At 45.8% G+C, this 21,824-nt stretch overlaps 1 protein-coding gene and 1 long non-coding RNA gene across 2 annotated transcripts in view; one reads left to right on the top strand and one right to left on the bottom strand.

Moving 5' to 3' along the window:
- LOC138245594 (uncharacterized) overlaps positions 1-21,824 on the top strand; it is a 149,048-nt gene that overhangs the window by 55,310 nt on the left and 71,914 nt on the right. The gene's annotated exons all lie outside the window — the stretch shown is intronic.
- Positions 4,010-21,824, bottom strand: part of LOC138245592 (deoxycytidine kinase 2-like) — a 35,286-nt gene continuing 17,471 nt past the window's right edge. The window contains exons 5-7 of the mRNA XM_069199312.1: positions 10,559-10,674; positions 8,173-8,272; positions 4,010-4,661 (exon numbers count right to left, since the gene is read on the bottom strand). Of these exons, the coding sequence (XP_069055413.1) occupies positions 4,635-4,661; positions 8,173-8,272; positions 10,559-10,674 (243 nt within the window). The 3' untranslated portion in view covers positions 4,010-4,634. The remainder of the gene's footprint in view (positions 4,662-8,172; positions 8,273-10,558; positions 10,675-21,824) is intronic.

Raw genomic sequence — 21,824 nt, 5'->3', positions numbered from 1 at the left:
ACTGAAGCCTGAAAAGACCTTATATGGGTACTGGCAACGGACGTGGTAAATCGGCGATCCGTTCAAATACTTCCTTGGCGGCATATCGGACCATGCGCCGGTCTTGGCAGATTGGGGCATGGCGCTGCAGACAGCGATCAACCTGGAGATTCAGTGCATGGAATCTGAAATCCCCTGCATATGCCCAATTTGTTGAGGGGGAGCTTCAGGCTTTCTTCCTCAGCAATTAGGGTTCAGAGGGATCTAAAATTATGCTTTGGGCAGCATGCAAACCCTCGATGAGGGGGAATACTTAAAGGGTACCTTAGACGACAAGAGCAGAAACAGAAGGAACAGTGCATAACCCTAGCGAATAGGATAATTGAGTTAGAGAGACAAGCCAGACAGTCACTCTGGAGCTAAGTCAGTTGTAATGGGCACAGACTGAGTTGCAACAAATCTCTTGAAGAGACAAAACAATGCTGGCAGGCTTCCACCAGTAAAATTTATGAGGCGGACAACACACAGTAAACTACTCTGCTGGTTGGCGACACGTGTACATCTACCAAAATGGTGCCAACCATATGTGATGGGGAAGGGAACCTTCAGGTGGAGTTGCTTGCGATGGCTCAAACCTTTGCGACTTTCTACAAGGACCTATATGCTCGGTGCCCCTCACCACAACTAACAGAAGGAGAGTCCATTGTCTGGGACATCACAGTACCAAGTATCCCACCCTCCCTTGCCCATGACTAAGACGAACCGTTGACGAGAGTGTAAGTAGCGGCAGCTATATCAGACCTTAAGGGAGGGGGGGAAAACTGCGGGCCAGATGGCTACTTTATAGGAGTACTATATAAAACGTTCCAATTTCTTCTGTTGCCCCATCTTCTAAATGCTTATGGAGGAGGCATTGCAAAGAGGGCCATTCCCTCCTCTACTCAACTGGCACAATTGTGGTCCTCCCGAAAGATGGGTTGCCTTGCGACCCATGCACACTATCTCATCTTATCCACCCAGATCAATGTGGATTTATGGCAGGCAGAAGTACACTGAACTGTATCCATCCAGTCCAAGCGGTTCTTTCCAGAAGCCCACAGCCGTAAGGTAAAGTGTCCCTGATTCTCATTGATTACTGAGAAACATTGGACACAATCTCCTGGAAATTTATGGAGGTGGTCCTATTGCGAATGAAGCAGGGAACACCACTTTGCAAAATGATTCACATGATCCAACATGTCACCAATATGTTGGCGTATCTCAATATCTGCGATAATGAGAGAATTTTTACGATATGATGCATGTGGGTCGCAGGGTAGCCCATCTTTCGTGAGGACAATTGTGCCAGTTGAGTTCAGGAGAGAATGACTGTTAGCAATGCCTCCTGTAAGACCAACATCCCAGGTGAAAGGAGTTTTGTCCCCCCCCATTTCTGATTCGGAGGGGAACTCGCCAGATGTCCCTTCTCCCAGTTGCTCTTTGCCCTAGCTATAGAGCCCTTGGCATGCTGGTTACGTAGTGACCCTCTGGTGCGAGGCTGGAAGACAGAGTGGCATTATATGCGGAGTATGTTCTGGTGTTCTTGGGTGATCCACCTTCCTCAGTCCTAGGTGCCTGAAGTTATTGGATCTGTACGGGACGATCTCTTGGCTTTTGGTCAGTGCCAATAAGTCAATCCTGGTGGTTGTGAAGGGTTACACAGAGTGGTGCTGCTGGTGCCCCAACTTCCTGGTGCGGAAGAATGTTTTCAAATATATAGGGGTTCACATGTCACACCTTCCTGAGCTGTCCAGAACAACTTCAGAGGGATGACCTCAGCCTTTGACCGAGACCTACAACGAAGGAGGACTCTGCCCTTTAACCCAATGGGGCGCACCGCTCCTCTCAAAATGAAGTTCCTCCTTCAATATCTTTGTTTTGGCAAACTTCCCCCATCGTATACCACATGAGTGGTCCGTCCCAAACATCTAAAATTAAGATTTTCATATGGAACAGGGATAGGGGGAGGGCGGGCACCAAGTAGCCATCAGCTTGGCATGGAAATCTCTTTTTGGGGTGGGGGCTGGGAACTCCAGACATTTACTATCTTGCTTCACAGCTGGTGCCAGTCAATGATCGGTTTGCAGGGGGGCTTACCATCTTGAGATTTATTCAGTGGGCTTGAATGGTCTTCTTGGACTGCTGTATGGGGGTAAAATATCCAGAGATGCCCTCTGGCACTCAAGTAGCCATACACTGCTGGAGGGTGGCCCTGCTCTTAATAAAATGGGACTGGCGTTTAACTAAAATGACGCCCTTGTGGGAAGGGACTTGTCTACAACAGCTTTCAGCACTTAAAGGTTTTCAATGAGGGACCAGATAGTGATTATCTACTTGGAAGACATACATAGAGAGGGGACAATCTAATGTCCTTTCAAGACCTAAAAGAACAGTATGGATTAGCCAATACACTATTTTTCCGTTATCTACAGATAACGTCTCACGTCCCCCCAGAAACTCCACTACCTGAATATAACACACTAAGTTAAAATACTAATGGCGAAAATAAGCATTGTCCCAAATTTACAGGTCATTGCTTACGAATGCCTCGGATGGCTTTGGCTCCCTGAGACAAATGGGCAAAGTGGGTCGGGAGCTGGATGATGATTGCCAGGAGGCATCGCTGGCACTGAGGGAACTGGCCATTTCGGCAAGACTATGCATGATTCAATTCAACTGTTTTCATGCAACTTACCTAGCCCCTGCACGATTGCTGAGAAAGTCCCTTATGACTCATCCAACCTGCACTAGATACATCTTTCCCTCGGGGGACTTCTTTCATATGGTTTGGGACTGTCCTCAGATAAAACTCATGTCGTGTGGGTACTATTCCTAAATATTATTATTTTTTTTTTTTAAACATAAAAATACAATTGAATTGTTTTTTTTTCCATAGTCAAATAGTGGTTTAATTACTTATATAGCTGGCCCCACTCAAAAAAGGCAGATTTTCTACAACTCAGTGTACTGAAAATTGCAAGAACTCCAAGAGTTTTTTTTTTTTATCCCGGTTAGCGAAAGGATTCCAAGTGGTAAAGACACATTGCGCATCATTTGAAAAGTGAAAGAACCCCTGCATTGGAAGAAGATATGAGACGGGGACTACTTATTGTACCATGGTGGAAAGGATGCATAAACAATATGTTGTTTGAATAAATATGAAATATGGAGCGCCTGGCGGAAATATTCCCATGGTAATGGAAATGGATAACGTGTTGCCTTCTGTATGCAATCTACTATCCACATCAAGAATGATGTACAAAATAGTCAATGGTTGCTTTTGCCCGAGTTATTATAGTTTGCTTGAAAATAAAAAGTTCAAAAAATATTTTGACAAGCCATCTTATTGCAATGTATCTGTTGGCCTTCAGCTCATTAATTCTGAGCTGACAGAATTTACACCAAAATACCATGGGTGCAAAGGGTTTGAGAGCCAACTTGATAAAATTCACATCTTAGATAGGTTGCTATAACCTGACCAGCAACTCAAGAGGATGTATGCCTACATTATTCCTCAATAGAAAGAAAATAAGAGAATCAATATTACGTCTTGTCTTATACTTCTTCCAGCTTCCTTTGAGGTTGCAAGCATACAAGCTACCTCCTTCAGAAGCAAAGTGCCAAAACCTTAGTCAACACCAGAGAAACAAAGAAAATGAACAGCAAGTGTCAGACACCCCTGCTGCAAAAAGCAAGTTCTCTGTAAGGAAAGTATTAAAAAAATACAAATAAAAAGCAGATTAAAATAAAACTTCCCCAGGCAGTGCTGAGGGACATTACAGTCTAGTGCTAAAGGGGAAATTATATCCATTATTTTGAAACATTGGGGCTGGTTAGTTGCATTTATTTTACAAGACCACTTGTGTTTCCAAGAATGTATTTTGTTGCAGATCGGGAAGAGCTATCCAGTGACTTAGAAACTGCACAATCGAGTACATCACTTATCAGCCCCATATTACAAGAACCAAGGTTAAAATAAAAATATATATACTTGCAAAGTTGACTAAAATGTTTATTAAAACAATCAAGTCAGATCTGTATGTATTTTCCTTAACACCGCATCATCGATACATAAAATTTAATGGCTAAAAGACAACAATCTATGTTCTTAGAACTTGTAAGAAAGAAGCTAAGTGGGTTAGTCTTGCACAAGCTCACTAGACAGGGATTCATCTGCCCCGACAGCTCACTAGACAAAAACAGACACCCATGAGCAGCACATCAGAACAGTTTACATAATCTGTACCTTGGGCACTGTGGCGCAATACCTACAAGGTTGTGAGAGCAGAAAATAGGAGTGCTTTGGAGTAAAGGCAGGACCGTGGTCTCTGCGTATAAGAGTCAACTTAATGCAATCTGCCCTCTTTTCCAGAGTGGCACCTTAAAAATTAACATTATATACATAAAATACAGCAGCAAGTTACAATAAAACACCATATACATTTTGTCTGATTTACAGACATTCCAATACATCAGTATTCATTTCATACAAAAGCTTAAAACGCAATACATATATACAAACATGTGCAATAATTAGGGATTGTTTTCTCTTGTACTGGTCTGGCTCTTAGCGAGTTTCCAACAGGAAAGTTTCTTTGGAGAGGATCTTCAGGAGGTTAAAGTGAATTCAGAAATACCTTGACCTGTAAAACAGAAGATAAAATGTATCACACACACACAACTTGGTGCATACATTGCCATATACGCAGACATTAAAGGTATAACAGCGTGTAAAAGTCATGTTTTGGGGGTTAAACACTCAAAGATCGAAACATAACTTGAAATTGTGGAGATAATTGCCAGACCTTAGCTACAACATTGAGTGTCATGTTAAATGCAGTGGCCTCATGCGTTTCTGGACCGAGCAACAATAAACACACAGGATGCCACTGACCGTAGAAAAGATCATTTTTACCTGCAGATCTGAAGAAGCAGTTATCTGTATGGCAACACTTCCCATTTGCCACATCCTAAAACTACCAGCATCCAAAATGTAAACATCCTGTAGGACTAGCTTAAACAATGGAGCTCCAACTTTGAATCACTAAATCTGTGCTTTAGTGTTACATGCATAAAACGGTGTGCCACACAAATCTGTGTAAAACTACTGTTTAATTGGAGGAAAATGTTAGACCTCAAAGTAAATATATGGATAGGAACGTTCAGGAAGTTTGTGCAAAGGCTGGTTTAACACCTTGTTGGCGACTCATCAGCTGCTTGCTCATAAAAAGGACTAACTGGATTCCTAAAGATAGCCTCACCTTTTAGCAGAAAAGGCCAAGCAAGGAGTATCCAAAATGGAACTCAAAACTTCGCCCTCCGAGTTGGTAAAGTACACCGTACAGGGACCAGAGGCTACAAACCCACACAATAACCACTTGAGATGGTATGATTTGTCTGAGTGCAAATGGGCCAATAGGCCACCATTTTAGTGGCACCAATAAAAAAAAGGTTTGATCACAACTACGCAGTCACAAAACATGTTGTGCTGTCACCCAGTTCTATGTGTTAACCCACACCAGATCGGTTTCCACCGAGTCAACGAGGGCATGCTTGGTGTCCCTCCATGTCGCAGGATAGGTGCAGGACCATACTTCTGTGAAGGGACAGGTCTGGGCCTCTGCGCACACAGAGCAGTGGTTCCCAAGCTGTGGTCCAGGGAGCCCGGGGGTGACTGCTTAGAAAATTAAATATTAACAGATTAGGTCCCCAGCTTTCAGTAAGGACTGGAGGAGGAGGATGGTCCCTGGATTTCAATAAAGATTCAGTGGGGGATCCCCGGGCTCCAATAATGATAAAATGGTGGTCCACAGAAGTCAAGAGATTGGGAACCAATGCAATTAGGACAATAGATGCAGTCCTGCATGGAAGGCAGGTGGAAACCACTGTACACTAAGCAGGGGGATGTAGGACATGGATTTTCTCCCTGATGTGTAGCTAAAACTCAACCCATCTGGGAATGAGTTGGAAGGCCCGCCGGGCCCAGCTCTCACTCGTACACCTCTTGCATGCCAGTTTAATTCAGGTTAACAAATTAGTCTGTTGAACAACCCAGCCCCACAGGTATAGCTAAAGGAGGGGAGCGCTGACCAAAGGGACGCAGACACGAGCAGAAATGGTGACAAGGCAGGCAGCCACCTCACCTATTTTTTTTTTATCATTCTGCTTAAATCCCACACTAAGTATACTACACCCGAGTCAGTCTGTTGCAGATGAAACTGAATTCATCCTTCAACTGCCTGAGAACGGGATGGGACTTTCACCTTTCCGTCAGGCGAAGTAGAATGCTCTGGGTGTTTCCGTGCAGGAAAACTGAAATTCAGTCCCAATGTGTGAGTTAGTAGTTGGAACTAACTGCAAACGTTACTAGTCCAGACTCGATGAAGGGTCTGGTGCTACCTGCCTTACAAAAATACTGGACTTATTACTCTTGCTGGACAATAAAAAGTTTCCTCCGGATGAAGTGATGAATAGCGGACAGGTACGATTCTAAAAACCTCAACTTACACCAGAAGTAGAGCCAAGTAATACCAGGAATATGGGACCCACGGAAAGCCCATTTTCACCTGGACGTGTGATTTAATCCACGTGCCCAGTTTTTGCCTCTAATGCTGGTTATTCCGATTCTGTGTACTGATGTGACTGCAGTTCTGACCAATCAATATTACATTGAACTGTATAAGATAGTACTCAGGATACCCTGTTTCTGTGGCTGACATTTAGTTAGTACAAATAAATATATATATATTTTTTTTTTAATAAAATAAGCCAGATGCAGAACAAATCTTTGCATCGGAAACAGATACTGAATCAGGGAGCAGATTGTCCTACACCAAAACAGATCATATATGGGCACTCAATTTTCTCTTTGACAGCCCAAGCACAAGTGAGTTAAAAAAAAAAAATACACAACACACACACACCACTTCATAACAGGTATCAGACAGACACACCTCCACCCCCAACATGACATACCTATAAATATGAGGACCGGCCATTGACCGCAATGAAGTGTGTATTTACTATTCTAACTCCACCCGTGCTTTGATAGTAGGGAAGATTATAAAGCGGACCGAGGCAAATATAACTGCACTTAGGTTTTTTTATGCACTCCCTCAAAAATAGACCGATCCTCATAACGCACGGGTCCTCACCAGGCTCACCAGTGTGTCTTGAACTGAGTGTTTCCCCACACTATGAGGTCCAAACCGATCCTCACAGCGTGGGCGATACATACACACATTAATGTGTTAAAGCGGAAACCATTTCTCGGTTATAGACATGGTAGTGGCCACATCGTCTACTGGAGAGGAATGGCAGGTAGAATAGTCTTACAGCAACTTGTAAGTTACTCTTCTCTGAAACCTCTTCAGAGAAGCGTCTCACCTAGTGGAAGAGTTTGTCTGAGAGCCAGTGCTTTAAATGGGCCGGTACTCTCCGGTACTGAGTACCGGCACTTTTTTTATTTTGCGAGGGAGAGTACCGGCATATCTCAAGAAAAACGTAATACTTTTAATTGGAGAGTACCGGCACTTCTCAGAAACAAGCAGGTACTCTGCTACAGAGTACCTGCACTTCTATTTTTCCATTTAAAGCACTGCTGAGAGCTGTATGTAAAAAGGAGCTGTTGAAATACTAACACCGAAGGCAGCTAAGAAAGATATACTCCCAGAAAGTGTGGCCCCTGAAACAGGATGTTGCGTTATGTCAGAATGTAATGAAGTATAAAAAAATAATTTTAAAAAAAAAATAAAAAAAAATAAAAAAAAAAAAAAAAAAAAAAAAACACAAGCACACACACCAGACCCCGATAGTGCAAAGGAAACAGGGTTCGAAGAGAAGAAAAAAAAAAAAAACCACACACACACACACACACACTTTAGTCTACATACAGTGATAACAGACTAATTTAGGGACTTCAGTCTATTTTGGGGCGGGGGGGCAGTGTTAGGCAAAGGGGGTAAAGAAGTGGGGTGGGGGTCGGGAGATAGAGATCTGGAAGGCAATCACCAGTAATGCATAGAGTGAACTAACTGATGTCCTCGGTCTTACACAAACTTTGATTCAGGACAGCAACAAGCAAAAGGTTTGCAATGCACGTGATAGAGTTACAGTCAAGTCTTAACGTGACATTTAGAGCTACACACCACATACCTTTTCCAGTAAATCCTCCTGCTTAATCTTGTCGTGTTTGAAGTCCTCATTAACGTCCAAGACCAAAATTGGAATATCCCGGAGGTTTTCAAAGTCAACACTAAAAATAAAAAAAGTTCACAATTATGTCCGAAATGAACATTTCCAAACAGAGCTCCATTTTATCATCCGGTGACCCGTACCTAAAATCCTTGCTATTAACCCAGGCCTAGAGAAATCTACTTGTCCACTCACTATGGCGTGTGAGATGTCAACAGATAGAGCTAGAACCTACTCTCCTTCTGGCGAGCCAAGAAAGAACAGGTGTTCTGCTCACTCAAGGGGAAGGCGCAATAAGAAGCCTTTAAATCTTTATCTTGTCACATTTGCTCTATGTTCAGAGAAAGGTCAGAAGTCAGTTTACTTCTTACTGCAGAGGTCCAGGGTTTTGTAAAGTGAACTGTCTACCAGCTGTACATAGAGACATGGAGCAAACATTTAGCCTATAAAACCGAGAGTTGTGTACAGCAGAAATGCTGATCTCCAGTTTTAAGGAACACACGTGAGAATGAAGACGGCGGTTATGTAAAATAAAATGTGCTTAAGATTACAGTGAGTCCAGTTTACGGGTCAAGTACATTTCGACCTGTAGGTCTAGTAACAATGATTTTTCAAGGCCTGTAATCAGGATTCTCACAATAATGATCTTGAAAGGCAGTTCTCATTAAGAGGCTGCAGGGAATAAGGGGGGCTTGCTATCATAACCCACTTGAGATGGGTGCAATACAATCTTTGCTTTCTCTACTCCTAATCACCACCCGACTAATGATGGTGCTTGATAAGCTGCCCCATCTTTATGTGAAGTTTTACTCGCACGTCTTTAAAGGGCTTGAAATATGCAGCTAGTTATCTCAAGAGCCACTGAAGGTTTAACAACGAATATTTTCCCTCTGTGTATCCACTCATCAGTAAGGAGGAATTCTGTTGCACGCATGTGCGCTTTCATTACCGCCAATTTTCTCAAAATACACAAACCTGTGTAATTAGTTACCAAGTGATACAGGAGTTTTAAAGCTCATTTCCTGCATATGCGGCTTCTACTCGCAGCACCATTAAAACTCTTAGCTACTTACTTGTAAGTACAGGGTCAGCTAGACGGCTATTCGTCTACAAACTGCCCTTTTGAAAACATGAAGTTGCACAATATATTCTGACACCACGAAATGGGAGCTGACTTAGTTCCTGTACATCAAGTAAGCAATTTGTACAGGACAATAGACTCCTACCTTTGAGCCCTCAGATTTCCAAGGTGGACAGTGAAGGTGTTTTCCAATAAAACACCTTGACGAAAGTTTTCCTCTTCTGAGCTTCACAACTGAGATGTTACCTGCTAGAACAGATTATTTTATAGCATTTATATCGTGTTTTTTTCAAGGCTGGAGTGCAGCGAGCACAGCCTTCGCAGGTGCAGTTAATGTGTGAATATTAGCATCATTTCTTTGTACGTACTTCCCATGTATGAAAAAGGAGTGTATTACAAACAATGAATACTGAGATTTTGACTGCAAACTTAAATATATGCCTTCCTGGACACTGCTCTCCTGAAGCCAGTTTTCTGGCAAAAAGATGAGTAAAGGGCTGCTGGGTTCCCAAACCCGTATGTACCAGGAAGCACACTGGCATCTTCTGCCAATTACAAAATGTCACACTAACTTTGAAGAGGCAACCCTGCCTTTGCTGATCAGGCAGCAGGAGAGCACTTAGGGCCATATGTACAAACACATTTTCCCATAGACACAGAATGGGCAAAACTGCTTGCTACATCTGGCACTTAGTATCATACTAGCTGCTTGGACTGCTATGCATTTTTGGGTCTTGAGTAAGGGGTGAATAAATAATTGTCTGGAGAGTAGAAAGATTACGGGTGACTGAGTCCCTATGGGCCCATTGGCTTTGTTCAAACATTTGTGTCTTGTTGGTTCAGATAGCGGTGTCAATGCTTGAACTATAAAATGGTTGGCTGGGCACACAGGGGATTGCCACCAGATCAAGAGGAGTCATCCTAATCTTCATGTGAAATTAAAGTTCACTTTGTTAGGTAGTCTGTGGTTTGAAGTTTTAAATACCTGAAGGGTACAGCCAATGATTCCATGCTCTAACCAATATTTATAAGTCAGTTTGATACACTGAATTATCTAAAGCTGCCAAGAAGGACCTCCAAGACAGATCTGAAGAATGTCCTTCACCACGAGTTACAGAGAGGAGTCTCAAAGAAGTCCTCAAAACGTATTCTGTAAACAATAGTTTTTCCTTATCTATTCAAGAAAGCGCATCACACACACGAAAAAAAAAAAAAAAAAAAAAAACACAAACCTAAACAGGCATGATTTCTGATCACTTTGCTTACTTCATTGTTCTTGAATGGAGCCACATTTCATGTTTGAAGTGAAGTTTTTCTAGATATTCCAGCTCAATTCCCTGCTCCTCTTCTCTGCCTCTATAGCGTAATCTTTCCATACATTTCTGGAAGCGTAAAAATAAAACAAATTAAAACAAGTTTCCTAAAGAGTAGTTCTGATCTCATGATTAACTTCAACAATTATATCTTTGCCGAAATAATGACATCTTTCATCAATTACTAGTAAAGAAATTACACGTTGGTTATATGACATTTTTAAAAGTTTGACTTGTACACAGATAATAGCCACGTGGGGGAAAAAAAAAAAAAAGTCAGATGCAGTTTTTTTGCACCCAGTTTTATAGTTTCATTTTAGGTCACTTCCCCACATCACATCAACTCTACCCTTCCCCATCAGCACAGCTGTAGCAAATAGTTTCTTTGGTGCCCTCATCTAGCCTAACACTGCTAGGAGTGGGGTTAATCAAGGGTATTCTCTGTCAGTGTTCACTGCCTCCAAAACAATCTCAGAATGAGGCTATCCGGAGGGCAGCACCAGGCAAAGTGCATACAATCCTCCACTTGAGCCGAACATCGCTAGCATAGGGGTCTAGCTACATCAGATCTGGCCATAGTTTCTGGTGTGGAATACACTCCAGAGATATTTGGAGTGCCTCAACCTATATTTCCCATTGGGAGAAATCTCTTGTCAGCTGAAAACAAGAAGTTCATTGAGCCTCTAATATCTCAACTTCCTGTTACTGTGCACAGCACAGCTAATCCTGACCAGGTCCACACTGAATCTTACAGTATCTCTTTGGATGGTCTAAGTGCCCTTTGGGAGAAAGCAGTGTTCAGGGCTTCTGTGTGAGCTAAACCTTTTTGGTTATGAAACCAGTTGTGTACAAAATGGGCTTGTGCAACCAAATTGATTTCCAAATTAAGCACCGCAAATCCTCACATTTTGTATGGCAAGGGCAATTTTGCCAAGCTGACCCTTGGCTGTCCACACCAGACAGCTCATGAGTGTCTCAATTGCACAAAGAATGTTTTTGTTAGGGCCATGTAGATGTTCTGGAAATTAATATGCCTGGTAGCAGAACCATCTTCATTAGAGCCAACTACTAATTTGGGGAGCTCAATCAATCTTTCTATAAAATTGAAAGAACGCTCAGATTGTTGATGCAGATACTTATGTTTGCTTTAAGAATAGTGTAGGAAGTTGGCTCTGTATGCACTATTTCAAAGTAAGGAATAGTATGCACAGAGTCCAAGGGTTCCCCTTAGAGGTAAGATAGTGGCAAAAAGAGATAATACTAATGCTCTATTTTGTGGTAGTGTGGTCGAGCAGTAGGCTTATCCAAGGAGTAGTGTTAAGCATTTGTTGTACATACACATAGACAATAAATGAGGTACACACACTCAGAGACAAATCCAGCCAATAGGTTTTTGTATAGAAAAATATCTTTTCTTAGTTTATTTTAAGAACCACAGGTTCAAATTCTACATGTAATATCTCATTCGAACGGTATTGCAGGTAAGTACTTTAGGAACTTCAAATCATCAAAATTGCATGTATACTTTTCAAGTTATTCACAAATAGCTGTTTTAAAAGTGGACACTTAGTGCAATTTTCACAGTTCCTAGGGGAGGTAAGTATTTGTTAGTTTAACCAGGTAAGTAAGACACTTACAGGGCTTAGTTCTTGGTCCAAGGTAGCCCACCGTTGGGGGTTCAGAGCAACCCCAAAGTCACCACACCAGCAGCTCAGGGCCGGTCCGGTGCAGAGTTCAAAGTGGTACCCAAAACACATAGGCTAGAATGGAGAGAAGGGGGTGCCCCGGTTCCGGTCTGCTTGCAGGTAAGTACCCGCGTCTTCGGAGGGCAGACCAGGGGGGTTTTGTAGGGCACCGGGGGGGACACAAGTCCACACAGAAATTTCACCCTCAGCAGCGCGGGGGCGGCCGGGTGCAGTGTAGAAACAGGCGTCGGGTTCGCAATGGAAGTCAATGGGAGATCTAGGGATCTCTTCAGCGCTGCAGGCAGGCAAGGGGGGGGTTCCTCGGGGAAACCTCCACTTGGTCAAGGGAGAGGGACTCCTGGGGGTCACTCCTCCAGTGAAAGTCCGGTCCTTCAGGTCCTGGGGGCTGCGGGTGCAGGGTCTCTCCCAGGTGTCGGGACTTTAGGTTCAAAGAGTCGCGGTCAGGGGAAGCCTCGGGATTCCCTCTGCGGGCGGCGCTGGGGGGGCTCAGGGGGGACAGGTTTTGGTACTCACAGTATCAGAGTAGTCCTGGGGTCCCTCCTGAGGTGTCGGATCTCCACCAGCCGAGTCGGGGTCGCCGGGTGCAGTGTTGCAAGTCTCACGCTTCTTGCGGGGAGCTTGCAGGGTTCTTTAAAGCTGCTGGAAACAAAGTTGCAGCTTTTCTTGGAGCAGGTCCGCTGTCCTCGGGAGTTTCTTGTCTTTTCGAAGCAGGGGCAGTCCTCAGAGGATGTCGAGGTCGCTGGTCCCTTTGGAAGGCGTCGCTGGAGCAGGATCTTTGGAAGGCAGGAGACAGGCCGGTGAGTTTCTGGAGCCAAGGCAGTTGTCGTCTTCTGGTCTTCCGCTGCAGGGGTTTTCAGCTGGGCAGTCCTTCTTGTAGTTGCAGGAATCTAATTTTCTAGGGTTCAGGGTAGCCCTTAAATACTAAATTTAAGGGCGTGTTTAGGTCTGGGGGGTTAGTAGCCAATGGCTACTAGCCCTGAGGGTGGGTACACCCTCTTTGTGCCTCCTCCCAAGGGGAGGGGATCACAATCCTAACCCTATTGGGGGAATCCTCCATCTGCAAGATGGAGGATTTCTAAAAGTTAGAGTCACCTCAGCTCAGGACACCTTAGGGGCTGTCCTGACTGGCCAGTGACTCCTCCTTGTTTTTCTCATTATTTTCTCCGGCCTTGCCGCCAAAAGTGGGGCCTGGCCGGAGGGGGCGGGCAACTCCACTAGCTGGAGTGTCCTGCTGGGTTGGCACAAAGGAGGTGAGCCTTTGAGGCTCACCGCCAGGTGTGACAATTCCTGCCTGGGAGAGGTGTTAGCATCTCCACCCAGTGCAGGCTTTGTTACTGGCCTCAGAGTGACAAAGGCACTCTCCCCATGGGGCCAGCAACATGTCTCGGTTTGTGGCAGGCTGCTAAAACTAGTCAGCCTACACAGATAGTCGGTTAAGTTTCAGGGGGCACCTCTAAGGTGCCCTCTGGGGTGTATTTGACAATAAAATGTACACTGGCATCAGTGTGCATTTATTGTGCTGAGAAGTTTGATACCAAACTTCCCAGTTTTCAGTGTAGCCATTATGGTGCTGTGGAGTTCGTGTTTGACAAACTCCCAGACCATATACTCTTATGGCTACCCTGCACTTACAATGTCTAAGGTTTTGTTTAGACACTGTAGGGGTACCATGCTCATGCACTGGTACCCTCACCTATGGTATAGTGCACCCTGCCTTAGGGCTGTAAGGCCTGCTAGAGGGGTGTCTTACCTATACTGCATAGGCAGTGAGAGGCTGGCATGGCACCCTGAGGGGAGTGCCATGTCGACTTACTCGTTTTGTCCTCACTAGCACACACAAGCTGGCAAGCAGGGTGTCTGTGCTGAGTGAGAGGTCTCCAGGGTGGCATAAGACATGCTGCAGCCCTTGGAGACCTTCCTTGGCATCAGGGCCCTTGGTACTAGAAGTACCAGTTACAAGGGACTTATCTGGATGCCAGGGTCTGCCAATTGTGGATACAAAAGTACAGGTTAGGGAAAGAACACTGGTGCTGGGGCCTGGTTAGCAGGCCTCAGCACACTTTCAATTGTAAACATAGCATTAGCAAAGGCAAAAAGTCAGGGGGCAACCATGCCAAGGAGGCATTTCCTTACACAACCCCCTCCCCCAAACGAAAGAGGATGAGACTAACCTTTCCCAAGAGAGTCTTCATTTTCTAAGTGGAAGAACCTGGAAAGGCCATCTGCATTGGCATGGGCAGTCCCAGGTCTGTGTTCCACTATAAAGTCCATTCCCTGTAGGGAGATGGACCACCTCAACAGTTTAGGATTTTCACCTTTCATTTGCATCAGCCATTTGAGAGGTCTGTGGTCAGTTTGAACTAGGAAGGGAGTCCCAAAGAGGTATGGTCTCAGCTTCTTCAGGGACCAAACCACAGCAAAGGCCTCCCTCTCAATGGCACTCCAACGCTGCTCCCTGGGGAGTAACCTCCTGCTAATGAAAGCAACAGGCTGGTCAAGGCCATCATCATTTGTTTGGGACAAAACTGCCCCTATCCCATGTTCAGAGGCATCAGTCTGCACAATGAACTGCTTAGAATAATCTGGAGCTTTTAGAACTGGTGCTGAGCACATTGCTTGTTTCAGGGTGTCAAAGGCCTGTTGGCATTCCACAGTCCAGTTCACTTTCTTGGGCATTTTCTTGGAGGTGAGTTCAGTGAGGGCTGTCACAATGGATCCATATCCCTTCACAAACCTCCTGTAGTACCCAGTCAAGCCAAGGAATGCCCTGACTTGAGTCTGGGTTTTTGGAGCTACCCAGTCCAGAATAGTCTGGATCTTGGGTTGGAGTGGCTGAACTTGGCCTCCACCTACAAGGTGGCCCAAGTAAACCACAGTTCCCTGCCCTATCTGGCATTTGGATGCCTTGATAGAGAGGCCTGCAGATTGCAGAGCCTTCAAAACCTTCTTCAGGTGGACCAGGTGATCCTGCCAGGTGGAGCTAAAGACAGCAATATCATCAAGATAAGCTGTGCTAAAGGACTCCAAGCCAGCAAGGACTTGATTCACCAACCTTTGGAAGGTGGCAGGGGCATTCTTTAAACCAAAGGGCATAACAGTAAACTGATAATGCCCATCAGGTGTGGAGAATGCTGTTTTCTCTTTTGCTCCAGGTGCCATTTTTATTTGCCAGTACCCTGCTGTCAAGTCAAAGGTACTTAAGAATTTGGCAGCACCTAATTTATCTATGAGCTCATCAGCTCTTGGAATTGGATGAGCATCTGTCTTGGTGACAGAATTGAGCCCTCTGTAGTCCACACAAAACCTCATCTCTTTCTTTCCATCTTTGGTGTGAGGTTTGGGGACTAAGACCACTGGGCTAGCCCAGGGGCTGTCGGAGCGCTCAATTACTCCCAATTCCAGCATCTTGTGGACTTCCACCTTGATGCTTTCCTTAACATGGTCAGATTGTCTAAAGATTTTGTTCTTGACAGGCATGCTGTCTCCTGTGTCCACATCATGGGTACACAGGTGTGTCTGACCAGGGGTTAAGGAGAAGAGTTCAGGAAACTGTTGTAGGACTCTCCTACAATCAGCTTGCTGTTGGCCAGAGAGGGTGTCTGAGTAGATCACTCCATCTACTGTGCCATCTTTTGGGTCTGATGACAGAAGATCAGGGAGAGGTTCACTCTCTGCCTCCTGATCCTCATCTGTTACCATCAACAGATTCACATCAGCCCTGTCATGGAAGAGCTTAAGGCGGTTCACATGGATCACCCTCTTGGGGCTCCTGCTTGTGCCCAGGTCCACCAGGTAGGTGACCTGACTCTTCCTTTCTAGCACTGGGTAAGGGCCACTCCATTTGTCCTGGAGTGCCCTGGGAGCCACAGGCTCCAGAACCCAGACTTTCTGCCCTGGTTGGAACTCAACCAGTGCAGCCTTTTGGTCATACCAAAACTTCTGGAGCTGTTGGCTGGCCTCAAGGTTTTTGGTTGCCTTTTCCATGTACTCTGCCATTCTAGAGCGAAGGCCAAGTACATAGTCCACTATGTCCTGTTTAGGCTCATGGAGAGGTCTCTCCCAGCCTTCTTTAACAAGGGCAAGTGGTCCCCTTACAGGATGACCAAACAGAAGTTCAAAGGGTGAGAATCCTACTCCCTTCTGTGGCACCTCTCTGTAAGCGAAAAGCAGACATGGCAAGAGGACATCCCATCTCCTTTTGAGTTTTTCTGGGAGCCCCATGATCATGCCTTTTAATGTCTTGTTGAATCTCTCAACCAAGCCATTAGTTTGTGGATGGTATGGTGTAGTGAATTTATAAGTCACTCCACACTCATTCCACATGTGCTTTAGGTATGCTGACATGAAGTTGGTACCTCTGTCAGACACCACCTCCTTAGGGAAACCCACTCTGGTAAAGATACCAATGAGGGCCTTGGCTACTGCAGGGGCAGTAGTCGACCTAAGGGGAATAGCTTCAGGATACCTGGTAGCATGATCCACTACTACCAGGATATACATATTTCCTGAGGCTGTGGGAGGTTCCAGTGGACCAACTATGTCCACACCCACTCTTTCAAAGGGAACCCCCACCACTGGAAGTGGAATGAGGGGGGCCTTTGGATGCCCACCTGTCTTACCACTGGCTTGACAGGTGGGGCAGGAGAGGCAAAACTCCTTAACCATGTTGGACATATTGGGCCAGTAGAAGTGGTTGACTAACCTCTCCCACGTCTTGGTTTGTCCCAAATGTCCAGCAAGGGGAATGTCATGGGCCAATGTTAGGATGAACTTCCTGAACAGCTGAGGCACTACCACTCTCCTAGTGGCACCAGGTTTGGGGTCTCTGGCCTCAGTGTACAGGAGCCCATCTTCCCAATAGACCCTATGTGTTCCATTTTTCTTGCCTTTGGACTCTTCAGCAGCTTGCTGCCTAAGGCCTTCAAGAGAGGGACAGGTTTCTTGTCCCTTACACAGCTCCTCCCTTGAGGGTCCCCCTGGGCCTAAGAGCTCAACCTGGTAAGGTTCAAGCTCCAAAGGCTCAGTTCCCTCAGAGGGCAGAACTTCTTCCTGAGAAGAGAGGTTCCCTTTCTTTTGCTGTGTTGCAGTTGGTTTCCCAACTGACTTTCCTGTTCTCTTGGTAGGCTGGGCCATTCTTCCAGACTCCAGCTCTACTTGTTCACCCTGTGCCTTGCACTGTGCTCTTGTTTTCACACACACCAGTTCAGGGATACCCAGCATTGCTGCATGGGTTTTTAGTTCTACCTCAGCCCATGCTGAGGACTCCAGGTCATTTCCAAGCAGACAGTCCACTGGGATATTTGAGGAGACCACCACCTGTTTCAGGCCATTGACCCCTCCCCATTCTAAAGTAACCATTGCCATGGGATGTACTTTTCTCTGATTGTCAGCGTTGGTGACTGTGTAAGTTTTTCCAGTCAGGTATTGGCCAGGGGAAACTAGTTTCTCTGTCACCATGGTGACACTGGCACCTGTATCCCTCAGGCCCTCTATTCTAGTCCCATTAATTAAGAGTTGCGGTCTGTATTTTTGCATGTTAGGCGGCCAGACAGCTAGTGTGGCTAAATCCACCCCACCCTCAGAAACTAGAGTAGCTTCAGTGTGGACCCTGATTTGCTCTGGGCACACTGTTGATCCCACTTGGAGACTAGCCATACCAGTGTTACCTGGATGGGAGTTTGGAGTGGAACCTTTCTTGGGACAGGCCTTGTCTCCAGTTTGGTGTCCATGCTGTTTACAGCTATGACACCAGGCCTTTTTGGGATCAAAGTTTTTACCCTTGTACCCATTGTTTTGTGAAGAGGCTCTGGGCCCACCCTCCTGTGCAGGTTTTTGGGGGCCTGTAGAAGACTCTTTACTATTTTTGGTTTTGGTTGTCTCATCACTCTTCCCCTGGGGAGTCTTTGTGACCCCTTTCTTTTGGTCACCCCCTGTTGAAGTCTTGGACACCCTTGTCTTGACCCAATGGTCCGCCTTCTTTCCCAATTCTTGGGGAGAAATTGGTCCTAGGTCTACCAGATGCTGATGCAGTTTATCATTGAAACAATTACTTAACAGGTGTTCTTTCACAAATAAATTGTACAGCCCATCATAATTACTTACACCACTGCCTTGAATCCAACCATCTAGTGTTTTCACTGAGTAGTCAACAAAGTCAACCCAGGTCTGGCTCGAGGATTTTTGAGCCCCCCTGAACCTAATCCTGTACTCCTCAGTGGAGAATCCAAAGCCCTCAATCAGGGTACCCTTCATGAGGTCATAAGATTCTGCATCTTTTCCAGAGAGTGTGAGGAGTCTATCCCTACACTTTCCAGTGAACATTTCCCAAAGGAGAGCACCCCAGTGAGATCTGTTCACTTTTCTGGTTACACAAGCCCTCTCAAAAGCTGTGAACCACTTGGTGATGTCATCACCATCTTCATATTTTGTCACAATCCCTTTGGGGATTTTTAACATGTCAGGAGAATCTCTGACCCTATTTATATTGCTGCCACCATTGATGGGTCCTAGGCCCATCTCTTGTCTTTCCCTTTCTATGGCTAGGAGCTGTCTCTCTAAAGCCAATCTTTTGGCCATCCTGGCTAAAATGAGGTCATCTTCACTGAGAGCATCCTCAGTGATTTCAGAAATGTGGGACCCTCCTGTGAGGGACTCACTATTTCTGACTAACACAGTTGGAGACAGGACTTGAGGGGTCCTGTTCTCCCTATTCAGGACTGGAGGAGGGACATTGGCCTCCAAGTCACTAATTTCTTCCTCTGTGATGTCATCATCAGAGGGGTTGGCTTTTTCAAACTCTGCCAACAGCTCCTGGAGCTGAATTTTGGTAGGTCTGGAGCCAATGGTTATTTTTTTGATATTACAGAGAGACCTTAGCTCCCTCATCTTAAGATGGAGGTAAGGTGTGGTGTCGAGTTCCACCACATTCATCTCCGTATCAGACATTATTTTGCTAAAAGTTGGAAGACTTTTTAAAGAATCTAAAACTGTTTCTAGAATCTAATTTCAAACCTTTAACAAACTTTTAAACTCTAAAAGACAATGCTAAACAGGGACTTAACACACAAGGCCCTAGCAGGACTTTTAAGAATTTAGAAAATTTTTCAAATTGCAAAAATGAATTTCTAATGACAATTTTGGAATTTGTCGTGTGATCAGGTATTGGCTGAGTAGTCCAGCAAATGCAAAGTCTTGTACCCCACCGCTGATCCACCAATGTAGGAAGTTGGCTCTGTATGCACTATTTCAAAGTAAGGAATAGTATGCACAGAGTCCAAGGGTTCCCCTTAGAGGTAAGATAGTGGCAAAAAGAGATAATACTAATGCTCTATTTTGTGGTAGTGTGGTCGAGCAGTAGGCTTATCCAAGGAGTAGTGTTAAGCATTTGTTGTACATACACAGACAATAAATGAGGTACACACACTCAGAGACAAATCCAGCCAATAGGTTTTTGTATAGAAAAATATCTTTTCTTAGTTTATTTTAAGAACCACAGGTTCAAATTCTACATGTAATATCTCATTCGAAAGGTATTGCAGGTAAGTACTTTAGGAACTTCAAATCATCAAAATTGCATGTATACTTTTCAAGTTATTCACAAATAGCTGTTTTAAAAGTGGACACAGTGCAATTTTCACAGTTCCTAGGGGAGGTAAGTATTTGTTAGTTTAACCAGGTAAGTAAGACACTTACAGGGCTTAGTTCTTGGTCCAAGGTAGCCCACCGTTGGGGGTTCAGAGCAACCCCAAAGTCACCACACCAGCAGCTCAGGGCCGGTCCGGTGCAGAGTTCAAAGTGGTGCCCAAAACACATAGGCTAGAATGGAGAGAAGGGGGTGCCCCGGTTCCGGTCTGCTTGCAGGTAAGTACCCGCGTCTTCGGAGGGCAGACCAGGGGGGTTTTGTAGGGCACCGGGGGGGACACAAGTCCACACAGAAATTTCACCCTCAGCAGCGCGGGGGCGGCCGGGTGCAGTGTAGAAACAGGCGTCGGGTTCGCAATGGAAGTCAATGGGAGATCTAGGGATCTCTTCAGCGCTGCAGGCAGGCAAGGGGGGGGTTCCTCGGGGAAACCTCCACTTGGTCAAGGGAGAGGGACTCCTGGGGGTCACTCCTCCAGTGAAAGTCCGGTCCTTCAGGTCCTGGGGGCTGCGGGTGCAGGGTCTCTCCCAGGTGTCGGGACTTAGGATTCAAAGAGTCGCGGTCAGGGGAAGCCTCGGGATTCCCTCTGCAGGCGGCGCTGTGGGGGCTCAGGGGGGACAGGTTTTGGTACTCACAGTATCAGAGTAGTCCTGGGGTCCCTCCTGAGGTGTCGGATCTCCACCAGCCGAGTCGGGGTCGCCGGGTGCAGTGTTGCAAGTCTCACGCTTCTTGCGGGGAGCTTGCAGGGTTCTTTAAAGCTGCTGGAAACAAAGTTGCAGCTTTTCTTGGAGCAGGTCCGCTGTCCTCAGGAGTTTCTTGTCTTTTCGAAGCAGGGGCAGTCCTCAGAGGATGTCGAGGTCGCTGGTCCCTTTGGAAGGCGTCGCTGGAGCAGGATCTTTGGAAGGCAGGAGACAGGCCGGTGAGTTTCTGGAGCCAAGGCAGTTGTCGTCTTCTGGTCTTCCGCTGCAGGGGTTTTCAGCTGGGCAGTCCTTCTTCTTGTAGTTGCAGGAATCTAATTTTCTAGGGTTCAGGGTAGCCCTTAAATACTAAATTTAAGGGCGTGTTTAGGTCTGGGGGGTTAGTAGCCAATGGCTACTAGCCCTGAGGGTGGGTACACCCTCTTTGTGCCTCCTCCCAAGGGGAGGGGATCACAATCCTAACCCTATTGGGGGAATCCTCCATCTGCAAGATGGAGGATTTCTAAAAGTTAGAGTCACCTCAGCTCAGGACACCTTAGGGGCTGTCCTGACTGGCCAGTGACTCCTCCTTGTTTTTCTCATTATTTTCTCCGGCCTTGCCGCCAAAAGTGGGGCCTGGCCGGAGGGGGCGGGCAACTCCACTAGCTGGAGTGTCCTGCTGGGTTGGCACAAAGGAGGTGAGCCTTTGAGGCTCACCGCCAGGTGTGACAATTCCTGCCTGGGAGAGGTGTTAGCATCTCCACCCAGTGCAGGCTTTGTTACTGGCCTCAGAGTGACAAAGGCACTCTCCCCATGGGGCCAGCAACATGTCTCGGTTTGTGGCAGGCTGCTAAAACTAGTCAGCCTACACAGATAGTCGGTTAAGTTTCAGGGGGCACCTCTAAGGTGCCCTCTGGGGTGTATTTGACAATAAAATGTACACTGGCATCAGTGTGCATTTATTGTGCTGAGAAGTTTGATACCAAACTTCCCAGTTTTCAGTGTAGCCATTATGGTGCTGTGGAGTTCGTGTTTGACAAACTCCCAGACCATATACTCTTATGGCTACCCTGCACTTACAATGTCTAAGGTTTTGTTTAGACACTATAGGGGTACCATGCTCATGCACTGGTACCCTCACCTATGGTATAGTGCACCCTGCCTTAGGGCTGTAAGGCCTGCTAGAGGGGTGTCTTA

Source organism: Pleurodeles waltl, chromosome 7 (assembly GCF_031143425.1).
Source record: "Pleurodeles waltl isolate 20211129_DDA chromosome 7, aPleWal1.hap1.20221129, whole genome shotgun sequence".
NCBI lineage: Eukaryota > Metazoa > Chordata > Amphibia > Caudata > Salamandridae > Pleurodeles > Pleurodeles waltl.
This window is presented reverse-complemented; position numbering and strand designations above follow the sequence as displayed.